A 15512-nucleotide genomic window follows, 5' to 3' on the forward strand; every position below is an offset into this window, starting at 1 on the left:
CTAGCATTGTATAGAATAGGGTAATCAAATGGAATCATTTTTCCTCACAAGAATTCTGTTTTCTCCTTCTTCCATGTTATCAAAGTTTCCCTTTTAACACAGGGGAGAGATAGAAAGAGAGGAATACAAATTTCTAACCGAATTTTCGAGCAGTTTTATGTATAAAAATTGCATCTGAATATGTTAATTTATGCGGAAACTATTAACTATTAAGCTTTTCAATGATATGATATTCAAAAGTCTTCAGCTTTCACAAATACTAACTCTAAGAGCCATTTTCCACAGCTAGTTCGGGGGAGAAAATGGCTCCAACCGACTCAAAACCGCACAATCAAGAGGCTTGTCAAGAGCAACTCCATCAACTTGAAACCAGGGATGACCTGACAAGAATTTGAACAATAGATTAGCTACGAAAAGAAAACCCAGCATGAAATCTTACATGGTTTATACATGAACAAGGAATGACTCACGCAAAACTTCTTTTGCAGTTAGACGCCTTCTAGGATCTTGAACAAGCATACTCTTCACTAAATCCTTTGCACTATCGGAGATACTAGGCCACGGGTCAGATGAGAAGTTAAGATCACCATACAAGACCTGTTGGAATATCCCTTGCTTAGATACTACTACAAGATCATGGCGAGGATGGAAAAGAATGTCAGCAAAAAGGAAACAATAAATCAAAATCTGGAACATACTTGGACATACACAGACACCTTTGTGTGAAGTTTCAAGGACAAGTGAATTCCAAAATTCTTACCAGCCCGAAAGGGAGGCACTCCACATAATAGAATGTAAAGAATCACTCCAGCACTCCAAACATCTGCTTCTGGACCATAACGTTGTTGCAGAACTTCTGGTGCTATATAATTTGGGCTGCCAACCACGTCAGAAAATTCTTCACCTAGAAGGGTACAAAACCATTGGTTTCTTATTAGCAGTCTCCATGAAACAGAGCAAGGAGTGGTGGAACCATCAAGCCAATAAGTAACTTACACATTCAACCACAAATCAAACAATTATTTGAGAAAGAAAAAGAAGTTAAAAACATGCTTATACCTGCAAGTATGCAGTATCATTTCATCTTATTTAATGCATGTAGTACAGAAACTTGTGATTTAAAATAATTTTAAGACATAAAATGAGCAACTCACTCCATTTAGGAGAAGAGAATTGTAGAGGTTGTTTTATAATTAACATAGAAAACATAGACCAATAATTAATACAATACAATCTCGTCATCAACTAGAGAAATCTTACCCAGCTATCAATTTCAGAAAAGCCCCAATGCAGCAATTTGAATAATTTCCAAAAGAAAGACAACTGCCGAAATATACTTGGTCTGAAGAATATTGATAGGCCAAAGTTGATGGTTTTGAGAAGTGAATCCTCTTGATTGTTGACAAAGAGAAAATTCTCAGGCTTAAGGTCACGATGCATCACTCCCAGTGAATGATAAGCTTCTACAACCCCAACTATAGTTCTAGTAAGTGCAGCTGCCTTTCTTTCTGTATAGTGCCCACACTTAATAATCCTATCGAAAAGCTCGCCTCCTGCATATAGTTCCATCACAATATGCACCGCCATTTTATCTTCATAAGCTCCTTTAATAGATATAACATTTGGATGCCCCTTCAGATGGTGCATTATCTGAATTTCCCTTCTCACATCCTCAACATCTTTGTCTGTTTTCAACTTCCACTTTGCAATAGTTTTACATGCATATTCTTCCCCAGTTGCCTTCTCCACACAGAAAAACGTTGTTCCGAAATTCCCTTGTCCTAGTTTCTTCTCCAAATTGAAAAATTCCCAGAAACGATCGGTTTTCATTTTTAACACCTCAACACAAAGCCCTGCACTCGCCACCCTCTCCTTATGAGGGTTCTTCTCGACTCTTGTGGGTTGTAATGGTTCCGTTTTAGTGTCTGGTTTTGATATCTCAACTTGTTCCGGGGGTTTATTTTTGACCGGCAAAGGTGATTGTGGTTGATTAAGGGTCAACTCATTGACTTTTTCTCCCTTAGTATGAGGAGAAACCGTGTCATCAGGCATCTAGGTCCTCTGCATTGCAGGCGAAACTGAAGGGAAGAAACCACTCTTAGTAATGCCGCATCTGACACAAGCATTTCCCATGTAGCCCTAAACTGATTTCTTTCTGAAACTCCTTACTCCCAACACCAAGGTATAATTCCACTAGATGTGTCAAACACAAAACATGGCAGCTTTGATCTTCACAACTTGAGTGATATATTTAAGTTAAACACCCCGTATTTTGCTCTAAACTTCACAAATATAACAAAATCAAATCTCGATAGCATGTGATGTGAATCATGACACAGCTCTAATAGAGAACAATGAGAAATATTCTTTTCATCAGCTACTATTTCCTTCTTACACCCCACACCTTATGTGGACTTCCTTTTTTTTTTCTCTCCTTCTCTTCTTCCTATTAACAAAAATGAGAGAGAACTTGACAAAAATGAAAGAAAGAGATCCGATGAGATGACGAGTTAAAGGAGAGAGAGCTTGATGAGATAGAGGGGTCCGATGAGATGATAGAGAGTGAAATGATGAGTGAAAATGATGAAAGAGAGGGGGGTCTGATGAGGAGAAAAGAAAAAATTGAAAAGAATTTGAAGAGAGAGTGAGGGTTCCGATGAGATAAGAGAGAGTTTGAGGAGAGAGGAAATAATAGGTAAAAATTATGAGTGAGAGAGAGAGAGAGAGAGAGAAATGATGAGAGAGAGAGCGGGTCTGAAGAGAAGAAAATAAAAAATTGAAAAGAATTTAAAGAGAGAAAATGGAGGGTTCGATGAGATGAGAGAGAGTTTGAGGAGAGAGAGAGCTTGATGAGAAAGAGGTTCGATGAGATTGAGAAGAAAGAGTGAAATGATGGGTTGTTTTGTACGAGGTGTGGGTGTCTACAGTAGAATTACTAAAAAATGAAAGCATTTACAACCAACTTTTTTTTATCGGTACATTTCTCACCAACTTTGAAGTCTTACGCTTGGTTTTGCAAAGTTTTCAAAAAATAAAATGAATAAACTTCAAGCCAGACATCTTTTGAGTTTTGAACGTAAAAGAAATTTATCTATTTCTCAAAATACTCGAAGCTCATCAAAACTGAAGACTTCCAACTAATAAAAAACAGAGCCATTTAAGTGAGGAAAAAATAAAGGTAAAGAAAGAGTGAACAAAGTTAAGAAGTTGGGAAAGAGCAGGAAGAGAACCTCTGGTTTTCGAGGAATATTGGAGAAGAAATAGTAATGGCAACTTGTAGCAGGCATTATTTCTAACTGATGGGTTTGGTAAGAAGCGGCGGATTCGGAATTTGTTATGTACAAGCGATTTGGAGTATTAAACTGCGTACCAATACTCACGTAATTTTTTTTTATTACAAAAAGAACTAAAAGAATAGTTTACATTTAATATTGATATGTGGTTTGGTACACGAAATCGTTTGCAATAATATTTTTCTATTTTAAAAAACCGCAAATGCATTTGTTTCAATCCAGCGGGTCCACCATATATACTTGGCCTTTTGTCCAATGACGGGTTAACTGTCATATTGACATAGAAATCATCACCTCATTGTTTTTAAATTGGTTTCAATAACAACCAAAAAACAACTTTTGGATGCATTGGTTTTATTTAATTTTCATTTATTTCTGTTTTTTTCTTGAATGGTTTTAAGCATAATCAACAATACCCCTGAAACCATCGAGATCCTTGACATGATTATGCAGAAGTCGGACTAAAATGCGAGTCAAGGAAGGTTACAACAATGCGATTGATGTAAGGGTCTTAATCTGCTGATAGAAAAGGAACAAAAAAGGTGGTCGTATACAATCTACTAGTATCGAGTAAATAGATTAAGGATTCTTTTTACTTGCAAGCTGGGTATGGAAAGACCAAAACAGATGTTGGATGCAATTACCAATATACTCATATTGAAAAGAAATGTTCGGTTCATGAAAAGATCTCACAATAGTAAAGTCATGAAGACCTGAACTGATGTGACTTGTTGTGGTACATTAGATTACTAATATCTTTTTACTGTAAAATGGATCTAATGTATCATATTTAATCTTTATAAAATTTCTTTGTGAAACTAACACTTCTCAGTTCTCAATATTAAATTAAAAAAAAAATCTTGCTACACATTATTATCTTACCTTTATCCCAATATGATAATGTGGCATTGTTTATCAACTTTTGAATTTATCTACTTTTAAATAAGAGATAATTCGAAGGTTAATGGAAAGTGTCATCTTTATAAAGTGGGACGACAGTGGGATATTAGTGTTAGTACACACCCGCATCATATCAATGGTGTGGATGTCTCCAAATTTTCATCTCTAGATAATTTTCATTTACTATTGCATCTGTATTCGCAAATAAAAACAATACAAAAACCAAAACACATTTCATAACAATTCAAAAAGGCCTTTTCAAGTTCTTATAAAAACCTCTTTGAGATGTAGTACCAATGTTTTGAATACCGTACCGGTCAAGGCATTGGAACGAAATATTTCGGTATCGGTACCGTTTCGGGATAGCGTTTCAGGATAACGTTTCGGGATAGTCGAGCTATAAATAAACTATATATATAAATATATATAAAAATTATATTCTAAAATAATAGTTTATATATAAATAAATTATATACAAATACATATATATATAAATTATAAATAGTCTAGTCTGAATTGAGGGTTAAAAAATAAGCTTGTAGTTTGAAAAAACGAAAAAAAAAAAAAAAAAAACACAGGCCGAAATATAGGCCGGTACAGGCCGAAATTGAGGCCGGTATGACCGGTACCGGCCGGTATTTTGGCCAGTACGGAACAGGTATAGTACTTGTACTGGCCGGACGGCTGAAACGAAAAATTTCGGCCGTACCGGCCGGTACGGTACGAAATTTAAAACTTTGTGTAGTACCTTAACTACCAAAATTGAGAAGTTGCATTATCCAACAAGTTTTTCAAAAAATATCGCCTTTTGTCCAATACTAACCGTTAAATTAACTAAAAATAAGTAACCAGGGGCAATTTTAAAAGAGAAAATATATTTGTAACTGTGAATTGTGCAAACGCCACGTAATCGTTTTAAAAAAAAGTAAATAAAACATCAAATCTACATGAAAAAAATTAATTTTTTAATAATAGACCTCACTCTTTTTAAAAGCGATTACGCGGTGTTTACGTACTTTACGGTTGTATGTAGATTTACTCATCTTAAAATCATGTTTTTTCAATAATTCAATAATGTCTCAATTTTGATATTTAAGCTACAACTTACTTTTAAATCAGAACCCTAGAACTTTTTTTTTTATTCATCAAAAACAATTTCTAGGGTTTTCTAGGGTTCTGATTTAATTTTTTTTTTTAACTAAAATTAAAATGATAGGTTGAATATCTGGTAGTTGCTACTATTTGGAATTTGTTTTTTCCCTAAATAATTTAGCTCAATTAACATGCATATTTCTAAACTAAAACATTTCTTTGATTGTCTCATGCCAAGTTGTGTGGGTGACGACTATCGAGAGAGAGAGAGAGAGAGAGAGTGTGACGGACGAGGTGGTATGGAGAATAAGATGTCTTTGTTTGATTTAGGTGTGCCTTGTGTGCAACGATGGTGAAAGCTTCAAGGTAATTAAATTATGAAAAAAATTAAACAATTTCATACTATTTACACAACTTTCACATAACTGTGGGCAGCGGGGCCCCGCCCCCGCTGCCCCGACCCGCTTCCGCCCCGCCTCCGTTAGGCGGGGCGGATCACCCCGCCCGTCAAATGCGGGCGGCGGGGGGGCAACATCCGGGGGCGGGGGCGGGCTGGGGTGACCCCCGCCCCGCCCCGCCGGATATTATTTATATATATAATTATAATTATATATAATTATATTATATATTATACGTTATTTACATATATATTAAAAAAAAAAAAAAAACCCAGGCATGAAACGACGTCGTTTCATGCCTGGGTTTAAAATTAAAACTGAAACCCTTAGTCCTTACCCACTACCCAGCCCCCCCTTCTTACCTCTGCCGAGCCCCGAGTTGGCGAGTTCTCAGTTCTCACTCTCGCAGTCGCAGCCTCGCTCTCGCCTCTCTCTCTCTCTGAGTTACTTCTCGCAGCCGTGAGCCGCTGCCCGGTCCCTTGTTCAAGCATCGCCATCCCCGTCGCACGACTCGGAGTCGCACCCGGTTCCTCTCTCTTCATCTCCGAAGGTAATAAACCCAAATTCAACACTTCAATTTTTTTTTTTATTTACATATTTAATGGAGATTGGAGGAAGGATGGGGTTTATCGGAGATGGAGGATGGGATTTTGTGAATTGTGTGCTATGGAGTTTAGATTGTGCATGTGGTTTGATCTTTGAAATTTTGAATGGCTCCCGTGAGTCCGTGACCCGTGAATTGTGTGCTGTGATTTTTTTTTTTTTTTGCATTATATAATGTGTGTAAATCACTGAATTTCAATATTATTGTGTATAGGGCTCCAATCCGAAACCCTAATTTAATTTGGGGTTTTAATCTTTGAAACCCCTAAATTAATTTAGGGTTTCGAAATACCCTAAAGAGCCCAATCCGAAACCCTAAATAAATTGAAACCCCTAAATTAATTTAGGGTTTCGAAATACCCTAAAGAGCCCAATCCGAAACCCCTAAATTAATTTAGGGTTTCGAAATACCCTAAATTAATTTAGGGGTTTTAATCTTTGAAACCCCTAAATTAATTTAGGGGTTTAATCTTTAAAATTGCTATGCACTAGGGGTTTAAAAAATTAATTTAGGGGTTTAAAAACAGAATTTGATGTTCCCTACCAAATTGAACAAAAAAAAAAAAAAAAAGAATGCACTAGGGTATTTCGAAATTCAATATAATGAATTAAGATGAAATATATATATATATATATATATATATATATGAAATTATGAATGTCAAGTGGAACTTTTTTTTATTCTACTTTTTTTTTTTTATGTTCATTATAATTTATATAGTTGCTATGCTTATGCCTTATAGTCTTTCAAATTATAAATAAATATATATATATATATATATATTATGAATGTCAAATTCATTTGAACACAAAAGAGAATTTGCATAAACATGTTGTTTTAGTAAAAAGAAAGCATTTAGGGTGACAAGACAAAGTCCTCAACAAATTTGGAACATTCATACTAACACAATAAAAATAACTAAAACCACTATAATTCTTTTTATAACTTGAATAATTAATGTGTCTTTTTAATGCCTAAAATTTATGACTTTAAATTTTTTACAATTGTTTGATGAATTATATGGTCTAATTTTTTATTCTAATTTTTTTTTATGTTCATTATATATTTGCTATGTTTTCTATAATTTCAGATTTGTTGTTTGCTTGAGTTCATGGATATGCCAGCAGATTCTAGTGCGAGCTCTCCTTTCCAGGCCGAGGGCACCCCTACCCCTACCCCTACACCTACACCTACCCTCCTAGTCAAACCCCTACCCCTAGCCCTACGGCACCTTGCCCCGCCCCCAAGCCCAACAAGAAACCTGCTTCAATAGTTTGGAGTCATTTCACCAAACTAGAGGGTGGTGACTCAAGTAACCCCCAAGCCAAGTGTAACTATTGTGGAAAAATTTATGGATGTCACTATAGGAAACATGGCACCTCACAATTAAAGGTGCACTTAGAAGAGCAATGCAAAAAAAGTCCAATATTAAGATCATTACAAGACAAAAGCCAATCTAGGCTAGAAATTGGACTTAAAAAAATGGCGGATGAGACTAGTGGGGGTGCAACTTTGAAGGGGTATACTAAGTATGATCCCGATGAGTGTAGAAGACACCTAGCTCGTATGGTCATAATGGACGAGCTACCTTTTCAAATTGTTGATGGGAAAGGGTTCCAAGCGTATTCTCGCTACTTGGAACCAAGGTTTAACATTCCTTCTCGCCACACGGTGGCAAAGGATATAAAAAAACATTATTACATTGAAAAGGAGAAGTTGAGGGGTCAATTGGCGGATCAATTTGTTTGTCTCACCACTGACACCTGGACATCGATCCAAAATTTTAATTATATGTCTTTGACTGTGCATTTTATTGATTGTCATTGGACATTGCAAAAGAAAATTATAAAATTTTGTAAAATCACCGATCATAAGGGTGAGACAATTGGAAAGGCCTTGGAGGCCGCAATAAAGGAGTGGGGGTTGACCCCAGTGGTTACAGTCACAGTCGATAATGCCTCGTCTAACGATGTTGCATTGGGACATCTAAAGACCTATCTTAGAGAGGCAAATAAGACACTCATGGGTGGTGAGTGTCTGCATGTGAGATGTGCGGCACATATTCTGAATCTGATTGTCACTGATGGTTTGAGAGATCTTCATGACTCGATTGCTCGGGTTAGGACTGCTGTGAGATGGGTGAGATCTTCTCCTTCGAGGTTGGACAAATTCAAGGTTGCTGCGAGATCTGCGGGCCTAACATCTAAGAGGGGCCTTTGTACTGATATGCCTACACGATGGAACTCAACATTTCTGATGTTGGAGGCGGCCCAAGAATATAAGCTGGCATTTACATTATTGGGTGACGAAGACATCCAATATGTTAAATATTTTGATGATCACGAGGGATTGGGGAAACCCGTAGAGGATGATTGGGAAATTGTAATTAATTTTGTAGAGTTTTTGAGGCTTTTTTACGATGTCACCATGAGGCTATCTGGAACTTTGTACCCTACATCCAATATTGTATGTCAGCAAATATGTAGGGTAAAAGAAGAATTAGATGACATGGTCGCGGATGGTCACATTAGGATGCGGGAGATGTCATTGATTATGAGGACAAAGTACGACAAGTATTGGGGAGATTTAACGAAGGCTAATATTTTGTTATATGTAGCTGTCGTCTTTGACCCGAGGTATAAGTTGGATGGCATGATATTTAGATTGGGCCTTGCGTACGGGCAAGTATGGGCAGAGCTTATTGCAGCAAGGGTTCGGGAAACCCTTACTAGATTATTTGATGAGTTTTCCACCCTGCGGGGTGGTAATATTGCGGCACCTACACCTACCCCCTCAGCCTCAAGCTCACAGTTTCCTGAAGTCGAGGTTGGGAAAAGACGTAGATTGGAGTGGGGTGAGAGGTATGAGCAGACCCCCTTCCTTCGGATTTCTATAGAGGCTCAGCCAGAGATAGACAGATACTTAGCAGCAGAGATTCTACCATTTTCCCGAGATTTTGATATATTAAGTTGGTGGAAGGTGAATGCCGTGAAGTATCCCATCCTTGGAGAGATAGCCCGCACACTTTTGGCCATCCCTGTTAGCACAGTAGCCTCAGAGTCGGCCTTTAGCACGGGAGGACGTGTATTAGATTCATTTCGGAGTTCATTAGCTCCTGCCACTGTGGAGGCTTTGATTTGCACGCAGAATTGGATCAAGGGAACTCCAATTCATGTTCCGGATGTTCTTGAGTATGAGAAGGCCGACGTCGAGGAGGATAGTGATGATCAGTTTGGATCTGGTATTTATTTTAATTTCATTTTATAATTTCTTATTTTAATTTATTTATTTTCATTTAATTGGTATTCATTAATTTGATTTCAAATTTAATACTTATAGTGATACATGAGACGACGTCTACGGCTACCTCCGATGCAGTATGACTTTGTATTGGACCCACCATTGTCATGGTTTGCACAATTTCTTCCATAATTGTTTTTTGCATTTAAAATTTTGTTTCATCTTTATAACTTTTTAATTCTAATTTGTTTTATTTTTAACTTATTAATATTTCAGGTTTTATAACTTATTGACTTTTATGATCTTGATTTTCAGTCTCACAGCAATCGACATAACTCACCACTCAGTGAACTCACCGCTACGGCTCCACCCCAAAATCAAATTGATCAAATTGAAAAATTATGATTTTATTAATTTATAATTAATTGTAATGTTGCTACAATAGTTAATTGTATAATTTGTAATATTTATTTCTTTTAGAGGAGTTTGTAATAGTGTAATAGTTTATTAGTTCTCTTAATTTGTATAATTGTGAACAAAATATTTTAGCATAGTGCCTTACTGCCTTAGTGATGATTACTACTTAATTAGTTAATAACGTAATAGTTCAGTGTATGATTCTATATATCCCTTATATATATATTTTTTTTTCCTGTTTTTAAATCTATATACTTTTTAATCTAAATAATGGGCTCAAATGGCCCAAAAACGAATTCTGGGCCCAAAGTGGCCCAAAAACCGATTCTGGGCCAATTAGGGCCCAGAAAAATGTACTGGGCCAAAGGCCCAGTATGGGGGCGGGGGGTGCGGACGGGTGGGGGTCCACCCCCGCACCCCGGCCCAACGGACGGAGGACCCCGCCCCCGCCATGCGGGGGCGGGGTCCGGGGAGAAATTCCCCACCCCCGCATATGCGGGGGCGGGGGGCGGGGGAGGGGTGGCCCCGCCCCGTAGGGGCGGGTATCACCCCTACTTTCACACACTATATTTTTTTAAATTTTTTATTTTTTTCTTTTATCAAATATTTAATATATGAATAATGAATAGAAAAATTGAATTAGTTTAAAAAGAATAAACTCAAAAAAAAATTTAAAAAATTATGGTATGTGTAGGTTGGAAAGGTTGTATAGCATTGCTCTTTAATTATAAACCTTGCTACAAAAATTATGTGGAGAATGAGCGGAAAAGTACTGGGTAAAAACGCTTGGTACCCTTAAAATGTTCGGGATTTGCATTTCACGTACACTCTGAACCATCAAAATAGACACATTACATCCTTTGATTATTAAAAGAAAAATGATACTATGCCCCTGACTCCTGAGTTTGTCCCCTCAATTTGACCGTTCATGTATTCTATTTCATTTTTTAATATTTGTTTTTACTTAAGGGTTAAGGAAGTAACTATTAGTGTATTGGATTTTTTTTTTTTTTTTTTAAAAATGTTTAAACATGTTTAAAAAATATTTGAAAAAAATATATAATTTGCACTAGAGGCATACCTAGTGATCAAACTCGGGCGGCATAATAGCACTACCCAAATGTACAATCCTAATAGTTTCAGGGTGCAACATAAACCTGAGTGATAATAACAGAAACCTGGGCACATGCTTAATTGGAGCTTTATAAGAAGCAAGATATGAAAACATTTGCACTTACCATGACATCAGCTTCATTGTGCCGATCCCTTGCTTCTGGTCAAACATCACATTTGTATAATATAACATGAGATTTACAATAATTCAAACAAATCTAAATCTCTTTGGGATAAACGTTAAGACACTAAGAAGAGAAAATAAGAGTTTATTCTAAGATACAGGAGATAATAAAAAATAAGGCTGTAGGGAGTCAGTTTTTTTTTTTTTCCTTGATTCTGTTTAATGATTTTTTTAATATATTTTTTAGGTTAATTTGTAATGGAAGAAGGTAAACCGAAGTATGCCAATTTGGTTATAAAAAAAATGAGTAATACTACATGCAATTGCGGAATGCGCAAGCGTCGTGCAGTCATTTTGAAAATTATTATTTTTTCAAGTGAACTTTATATTTATTCACTTTTTTCAAAATAATTGCACGGTACTTACGCACTCACTTTTTTTTTTTTTTTACTTCTGTATAATTCTAATTTTTATTTTTAATATTTATCTTTATATTTTTTTTTCAATTTTCATTTTAATCAGGGGTATATGTATCAAATTTTTTTATGGGTAGATACTCTGCAATTTTTTGTAAATTGGGATGTAATTTAAAGGGGATTTATCCTAAAAAAGGCTTTATCCCAAAAAACTTCACAAGTACTCAAACACTGTTATCTGCTGAAAATTCACACCAAGTTTATCCTGAAGTTTATCTTTAGCAGTATGATCTGCCACTACTTTTAAATCTGAAATTTGCTTCTCATTTGTAATACTGAATGAATTGTCTGGCAATCAGGTTGGATGCCTTAACAACCCCCCACAAGGTGGTGGGGGGAAGAACCACCATCAACTTGGACTAGAGTTAAGGAAATCGAGAGAAAGGGGCCTCTTGGTTAAGACATCAGCTACCGGATCATGAGTGGAGATGAACTTTACAGTGATATCACAATGGAAAATGATTCCTGCAAATCCTGCAAGTCCTTGAAAAAAAAGTGAAATTATTAGAAAAAATAGTTGGTCCCTATCACAATTTAGCACTTTTTATGTGCTTTGTGAAATGAAAACTAGATTTGAGGACAAGGCAAGAGCGATTATATTATCGCATTAGAGTGTAGGGTCTCAAGAATTGAAAGGCTCATTTGACGTTTCCTGCAAGTCACAGAACACTTCATGCATGGCTGCACAAGAGACCAAAATACAGCTGCCCACTACGAAGATTTAGCTAATTGATTCTTCTGTGAACGAGTGATGTACTATTTGTAATGGTGTGTAGTGATGTACTTTTTGTCCTCATCTGTACATGGTGTAGTGCTAGCACATTTCATGGCACCTCTGCCATTCTTTTGGATGTATTCAAGCGTGTGTATAAATTATCTAGCATTGTACAGAATAGGGTAATCAAATGGAATCATTTTTCCTCACAAGAATTTTGTTTTCTCATTCTTCCATGTTATCAAAGTTTCCCTTTTAACCTAGGGGAGAGACAGAAAGAGAGGAATGCAAATTTCTAACCGAATTTTCGAGCAGTTTTATGTATAAAAATTGCATCTGAATATGTTAATTTATGCGGAAACTATTAACTATTGAGCTTTTCAATGATCTGATATTCAAGAGTCTTCAGCTTTCACAGATACTTACACTAAGAGCCATTTTCCACAGCTTGTTCGGGGGAGAAAATTGCTCCAACCGACTCAAAACTGCACAATCAAGAGGCTTGTCAAGAGCAACTCCATCAACTTGAAACCAGGGATGACCTGACAGGAATTTGAACAGTAGATTAGCTACGAAAAGAAAACCCTGCATGAAATCTTACATGGTTTATACATGAACAAGGAATGACTCACGCAAAACTTCTTTTGCAGTTAGACGCCTTCTAGGATCTTGAACAAGCATACTTTTCACTAAATCCTTTGCACTATCGGAGATACTAGGCCACGGGTCAGATGAGAAGTTAAGATCACCATACAGGACCTGTTGGAATATCCCTTGCTTAGATACTACTACAAGATCATGGCGAGGATGGAAAAGAATGTCAGCGAAAAGGAAACAACAAACCAAAATCTGGAACATACTTGGACATACACAGACACCTTTGCGTGAAGTTTCAAGGACAAGTGAATTCCAAAATTCTTACCAGCCCGGAAGGGAGGCACTCCACATAATAGAATGTAAAGAATCACTCCAGCACTCCAAACATCTGCTTCTGGACCATAACGTTGTTGCAGAACTTCTGGTGCTATATAATTTGGGCTGCCAACCACGTCAGAAAATTCTTCACCTAGAAGGGTACAAAACCATTGGTTTCTTATTAGCAGTCTCCACAAAAAAGAGCAAGGAGTGGTGGATCCATCAATCCAATAAGTAACTTACACATTCAACCACAAATCAAACAATTATTTGAGAAAGAAAAAGAAGTTAAAAGCATGCTTATACCTGCAAGTATGCAGTATCATTGCATCTTATTTAATGCATGTAGTACAGAAACTTGTGATTTAAAATAATTTTAAGACATAAAATGAGCAACTCACTCCATTTAGGAGAAGAGAATTGTAGAGGTTGTTTTATAATTAACATAGAAAACATACACCAATAATTAATACAATACAATCCCGTCATCAACTAGATAAATCTTACCCAGCTATCAACTTCAGAAAAGCACCAATCCGGCAATTTGAATAATTTCCAAAAGAAAGACAAATGCCGGAATATACCTGGTTTGAAGAATATTGATAGGCCAAAGTCGATGGTTTTGAGAAGTGAATCCTCCTGATTGTTGACAAAGAGAAAATTCTCAGGCTTAAGGTCACGATGCATCACCCCCAGTGAATGACAAGCTTCTACAACCCCAACTATAGTTCTAGTAAGTGCAGCTGCCTTTCTTTCTGTATAGTGCCCACACTTAATAATCCTATCGAAAAGCTCACCTCCTGCACATAGTTCCATCACAATATGCACCGCCATTTTATCTTCATAAGCTCCTTTAATAGATATAACATTTGGATGCCCCTTCAGATGGTGCATTATCTGAATTTCCCTTCTCACATCCTCAACATCTTTGTCTGTTTTCAACTTCCACTTCGCAATAGTTTTACATGCATATTCTTCCCCAGTGGCCTTCTCCACACATAGAAACGTTGTTCCGAAATTCCCTTCGCCTAGTTTCTTCTCCAAACTGAAAAATTCCCAGAAACGATCGGTTTTCGTTTTTAACACCTCAGCACAAAGCCCTGCACTCGCCACCCTCTCCTTATGAGGGTTCTTCTCGGCTCTTGTGGGTTGTACTGGTTCCGTTTTAGTGTCTGGTTTTGGTATCGTAACTTGTTCCGGGGGTTTATTTTTGACCAGCAAAGGTGATTGTGGTTGATTAAGGGTCAACTCATTGACTTTTTCTCCCTTAGTATGAGGAGAAACCGTGTCATCAGGCATCTGGGTTCTCTGCCTTGCAGGCGAAACCGAAGGGAAGAAACCACTCTTAGTAATGCCGCATCTGACACAAGCATTTCCCATGTGGCCCAAAACTGATTTATTTCTGAAACTCCTTACTACCAACACCAAGATATAATTCCACTAGATGTGTCAAACACAAAACATGGTAGCTTTGATCTTCACAACTTGAGTGATATATTTAAGTTAAAAACCCCGTATTTTGCTCTAAACTTCACAAATATAACAAAATCAAATCTCGATAGCATGTGATGTGAATCATGACACAGCTCCAATAGAGAAAAAAATGAAAGAAATATTTTTTTCATCAGCCATTATTTCCTTCCTACACTCCACACCTTATGTGGACTTCCTTCTTTTTCTCTCTATCTCTTCTTCCTATCAACAAAAATGGAGAGAACTTGACAAAAATGAGAGAGAGAGGTCCAATGAGATGAGAGAGGGTTTGAGGTGAGAGAGGAGTCCAATGAGATGACAGAGAGTGAAATGATAGGTGAAAATGATGAGAGAGAGTGAGATGATGAGAGAGAGAGAGAGAGAGGGGGGTCTGATGAGGAGAAAAGAAAAAATTGAAAAGAATTTATAGAGAGAGGGTGAGGGGTCCGATGAGATGAGAGAGAGTTTGAGAAGAGAGAGATTGATGAGAGAGAGGAGTCCGATGAGATGACAGAGAGTGAAATGATGGTTGAAAATGATGAGAGCGAGAGGGCAAGTCTGATGAGGAGAAAAGAATTTGAAGAGAGAGAGTGGAGGGTCCGATGAGATGAGAGAGAGTTTGAGGAGAGAGAGCGCTTGATGAGAGAAGGGTTATATGAGATTGAGAAGAGAGAGTGAATTAATTGGTTGTTTTGTACGAGGTGTGACGTCTCTACGGTAGAATTACTCAAAAATGAAAGCATTTATAACCA

General features: G+C 37.0%; 1 protein-coding gene and 1 pseudogene across 2 annotated transcripts; both read right to left on the reverse strand.

The window, feature by feature from the left end:
* Positions 1–243: 243 nt before the first annotated feature.
* On the reverse strand, positions 244–2250 carry LOC121240331 (annotated as a pseudogene).
* Positions 2251–12053: 9803 nt separating this feature from the next.
* On the reverse strand, positions 12054–14667 carry LOC121240330 (calcium-dependent protein kinase 1-like). 2 transcript variants are annotated; one of them, XM_041137746.1, is made up of 5 exons: positions 13872–14667; positions 13295–13438; positions 13005–13160; positions 12799–12914; positions 12054–12131 (listed from the first exon to the last, which is right to left on the reverse strand). In XM_041137746.1, exons 1-5 carry the CDS (start codon positions 14665–14667, stop codon positions 12093–12095), a joined length of 1251 nt encoding a protein of 416 aa, XP_040993680.1. In that variant the 3' UTR covers positions 12054–12092. The 2 variants fall into 2 exon arrangements, with proteins under 2 accessions (XP_040993680.1, XP_040993679.1); XM_041137745.1 differs by having other exon boundaries at positions 12054–12140.
* Positions 14668–15512: the final 845 nt, after the last annotated feature.

Source organism: Juglans microcarpa x Juglans regia, chromosome 7S (assembly GCF_004785595.1).
Source record: "Juglans microcarpa x Juglans regia isolate MS1-56 chromosome 7S, Jm3101_v1.0, whole genome shotgun sequence".
NCBI lineage: Eukaryota > Viridiplantae > Streptophyta > Magnoliopsida > Fagales > Juglandaceae > Juglans > Juglans microcarpa x Juglans regia.

What these genes read in the sequence shown, in the direction of transcription:
- LOC121240330 (XM_041137745.1), bottom strand. Translation starts at nt 14,667, where the DNA reads ATGGGAAATGCTTGTGTCAGATGCGGCATTACTAAGAGTGGTTTCTTC. An exon ending in AACTGCAAAAGAAGTTTTGC is followed by an intron (nt 12,915 to 13,004) that starts GTGAGTCATTCC and finishes AATTCCTGTCAG; the next exon opens with GTCATCCCTGGTTTCAAGTT. An exon ending in TGTGGAAAATGGCTCTTAGT is followed by an intron (nt 12,141 to 12,798) that starts GTAAGTATCTGT and finishes TTTTTTTTCAAG; the next exon opens with GACTTGCAGGATTTGCAGGA.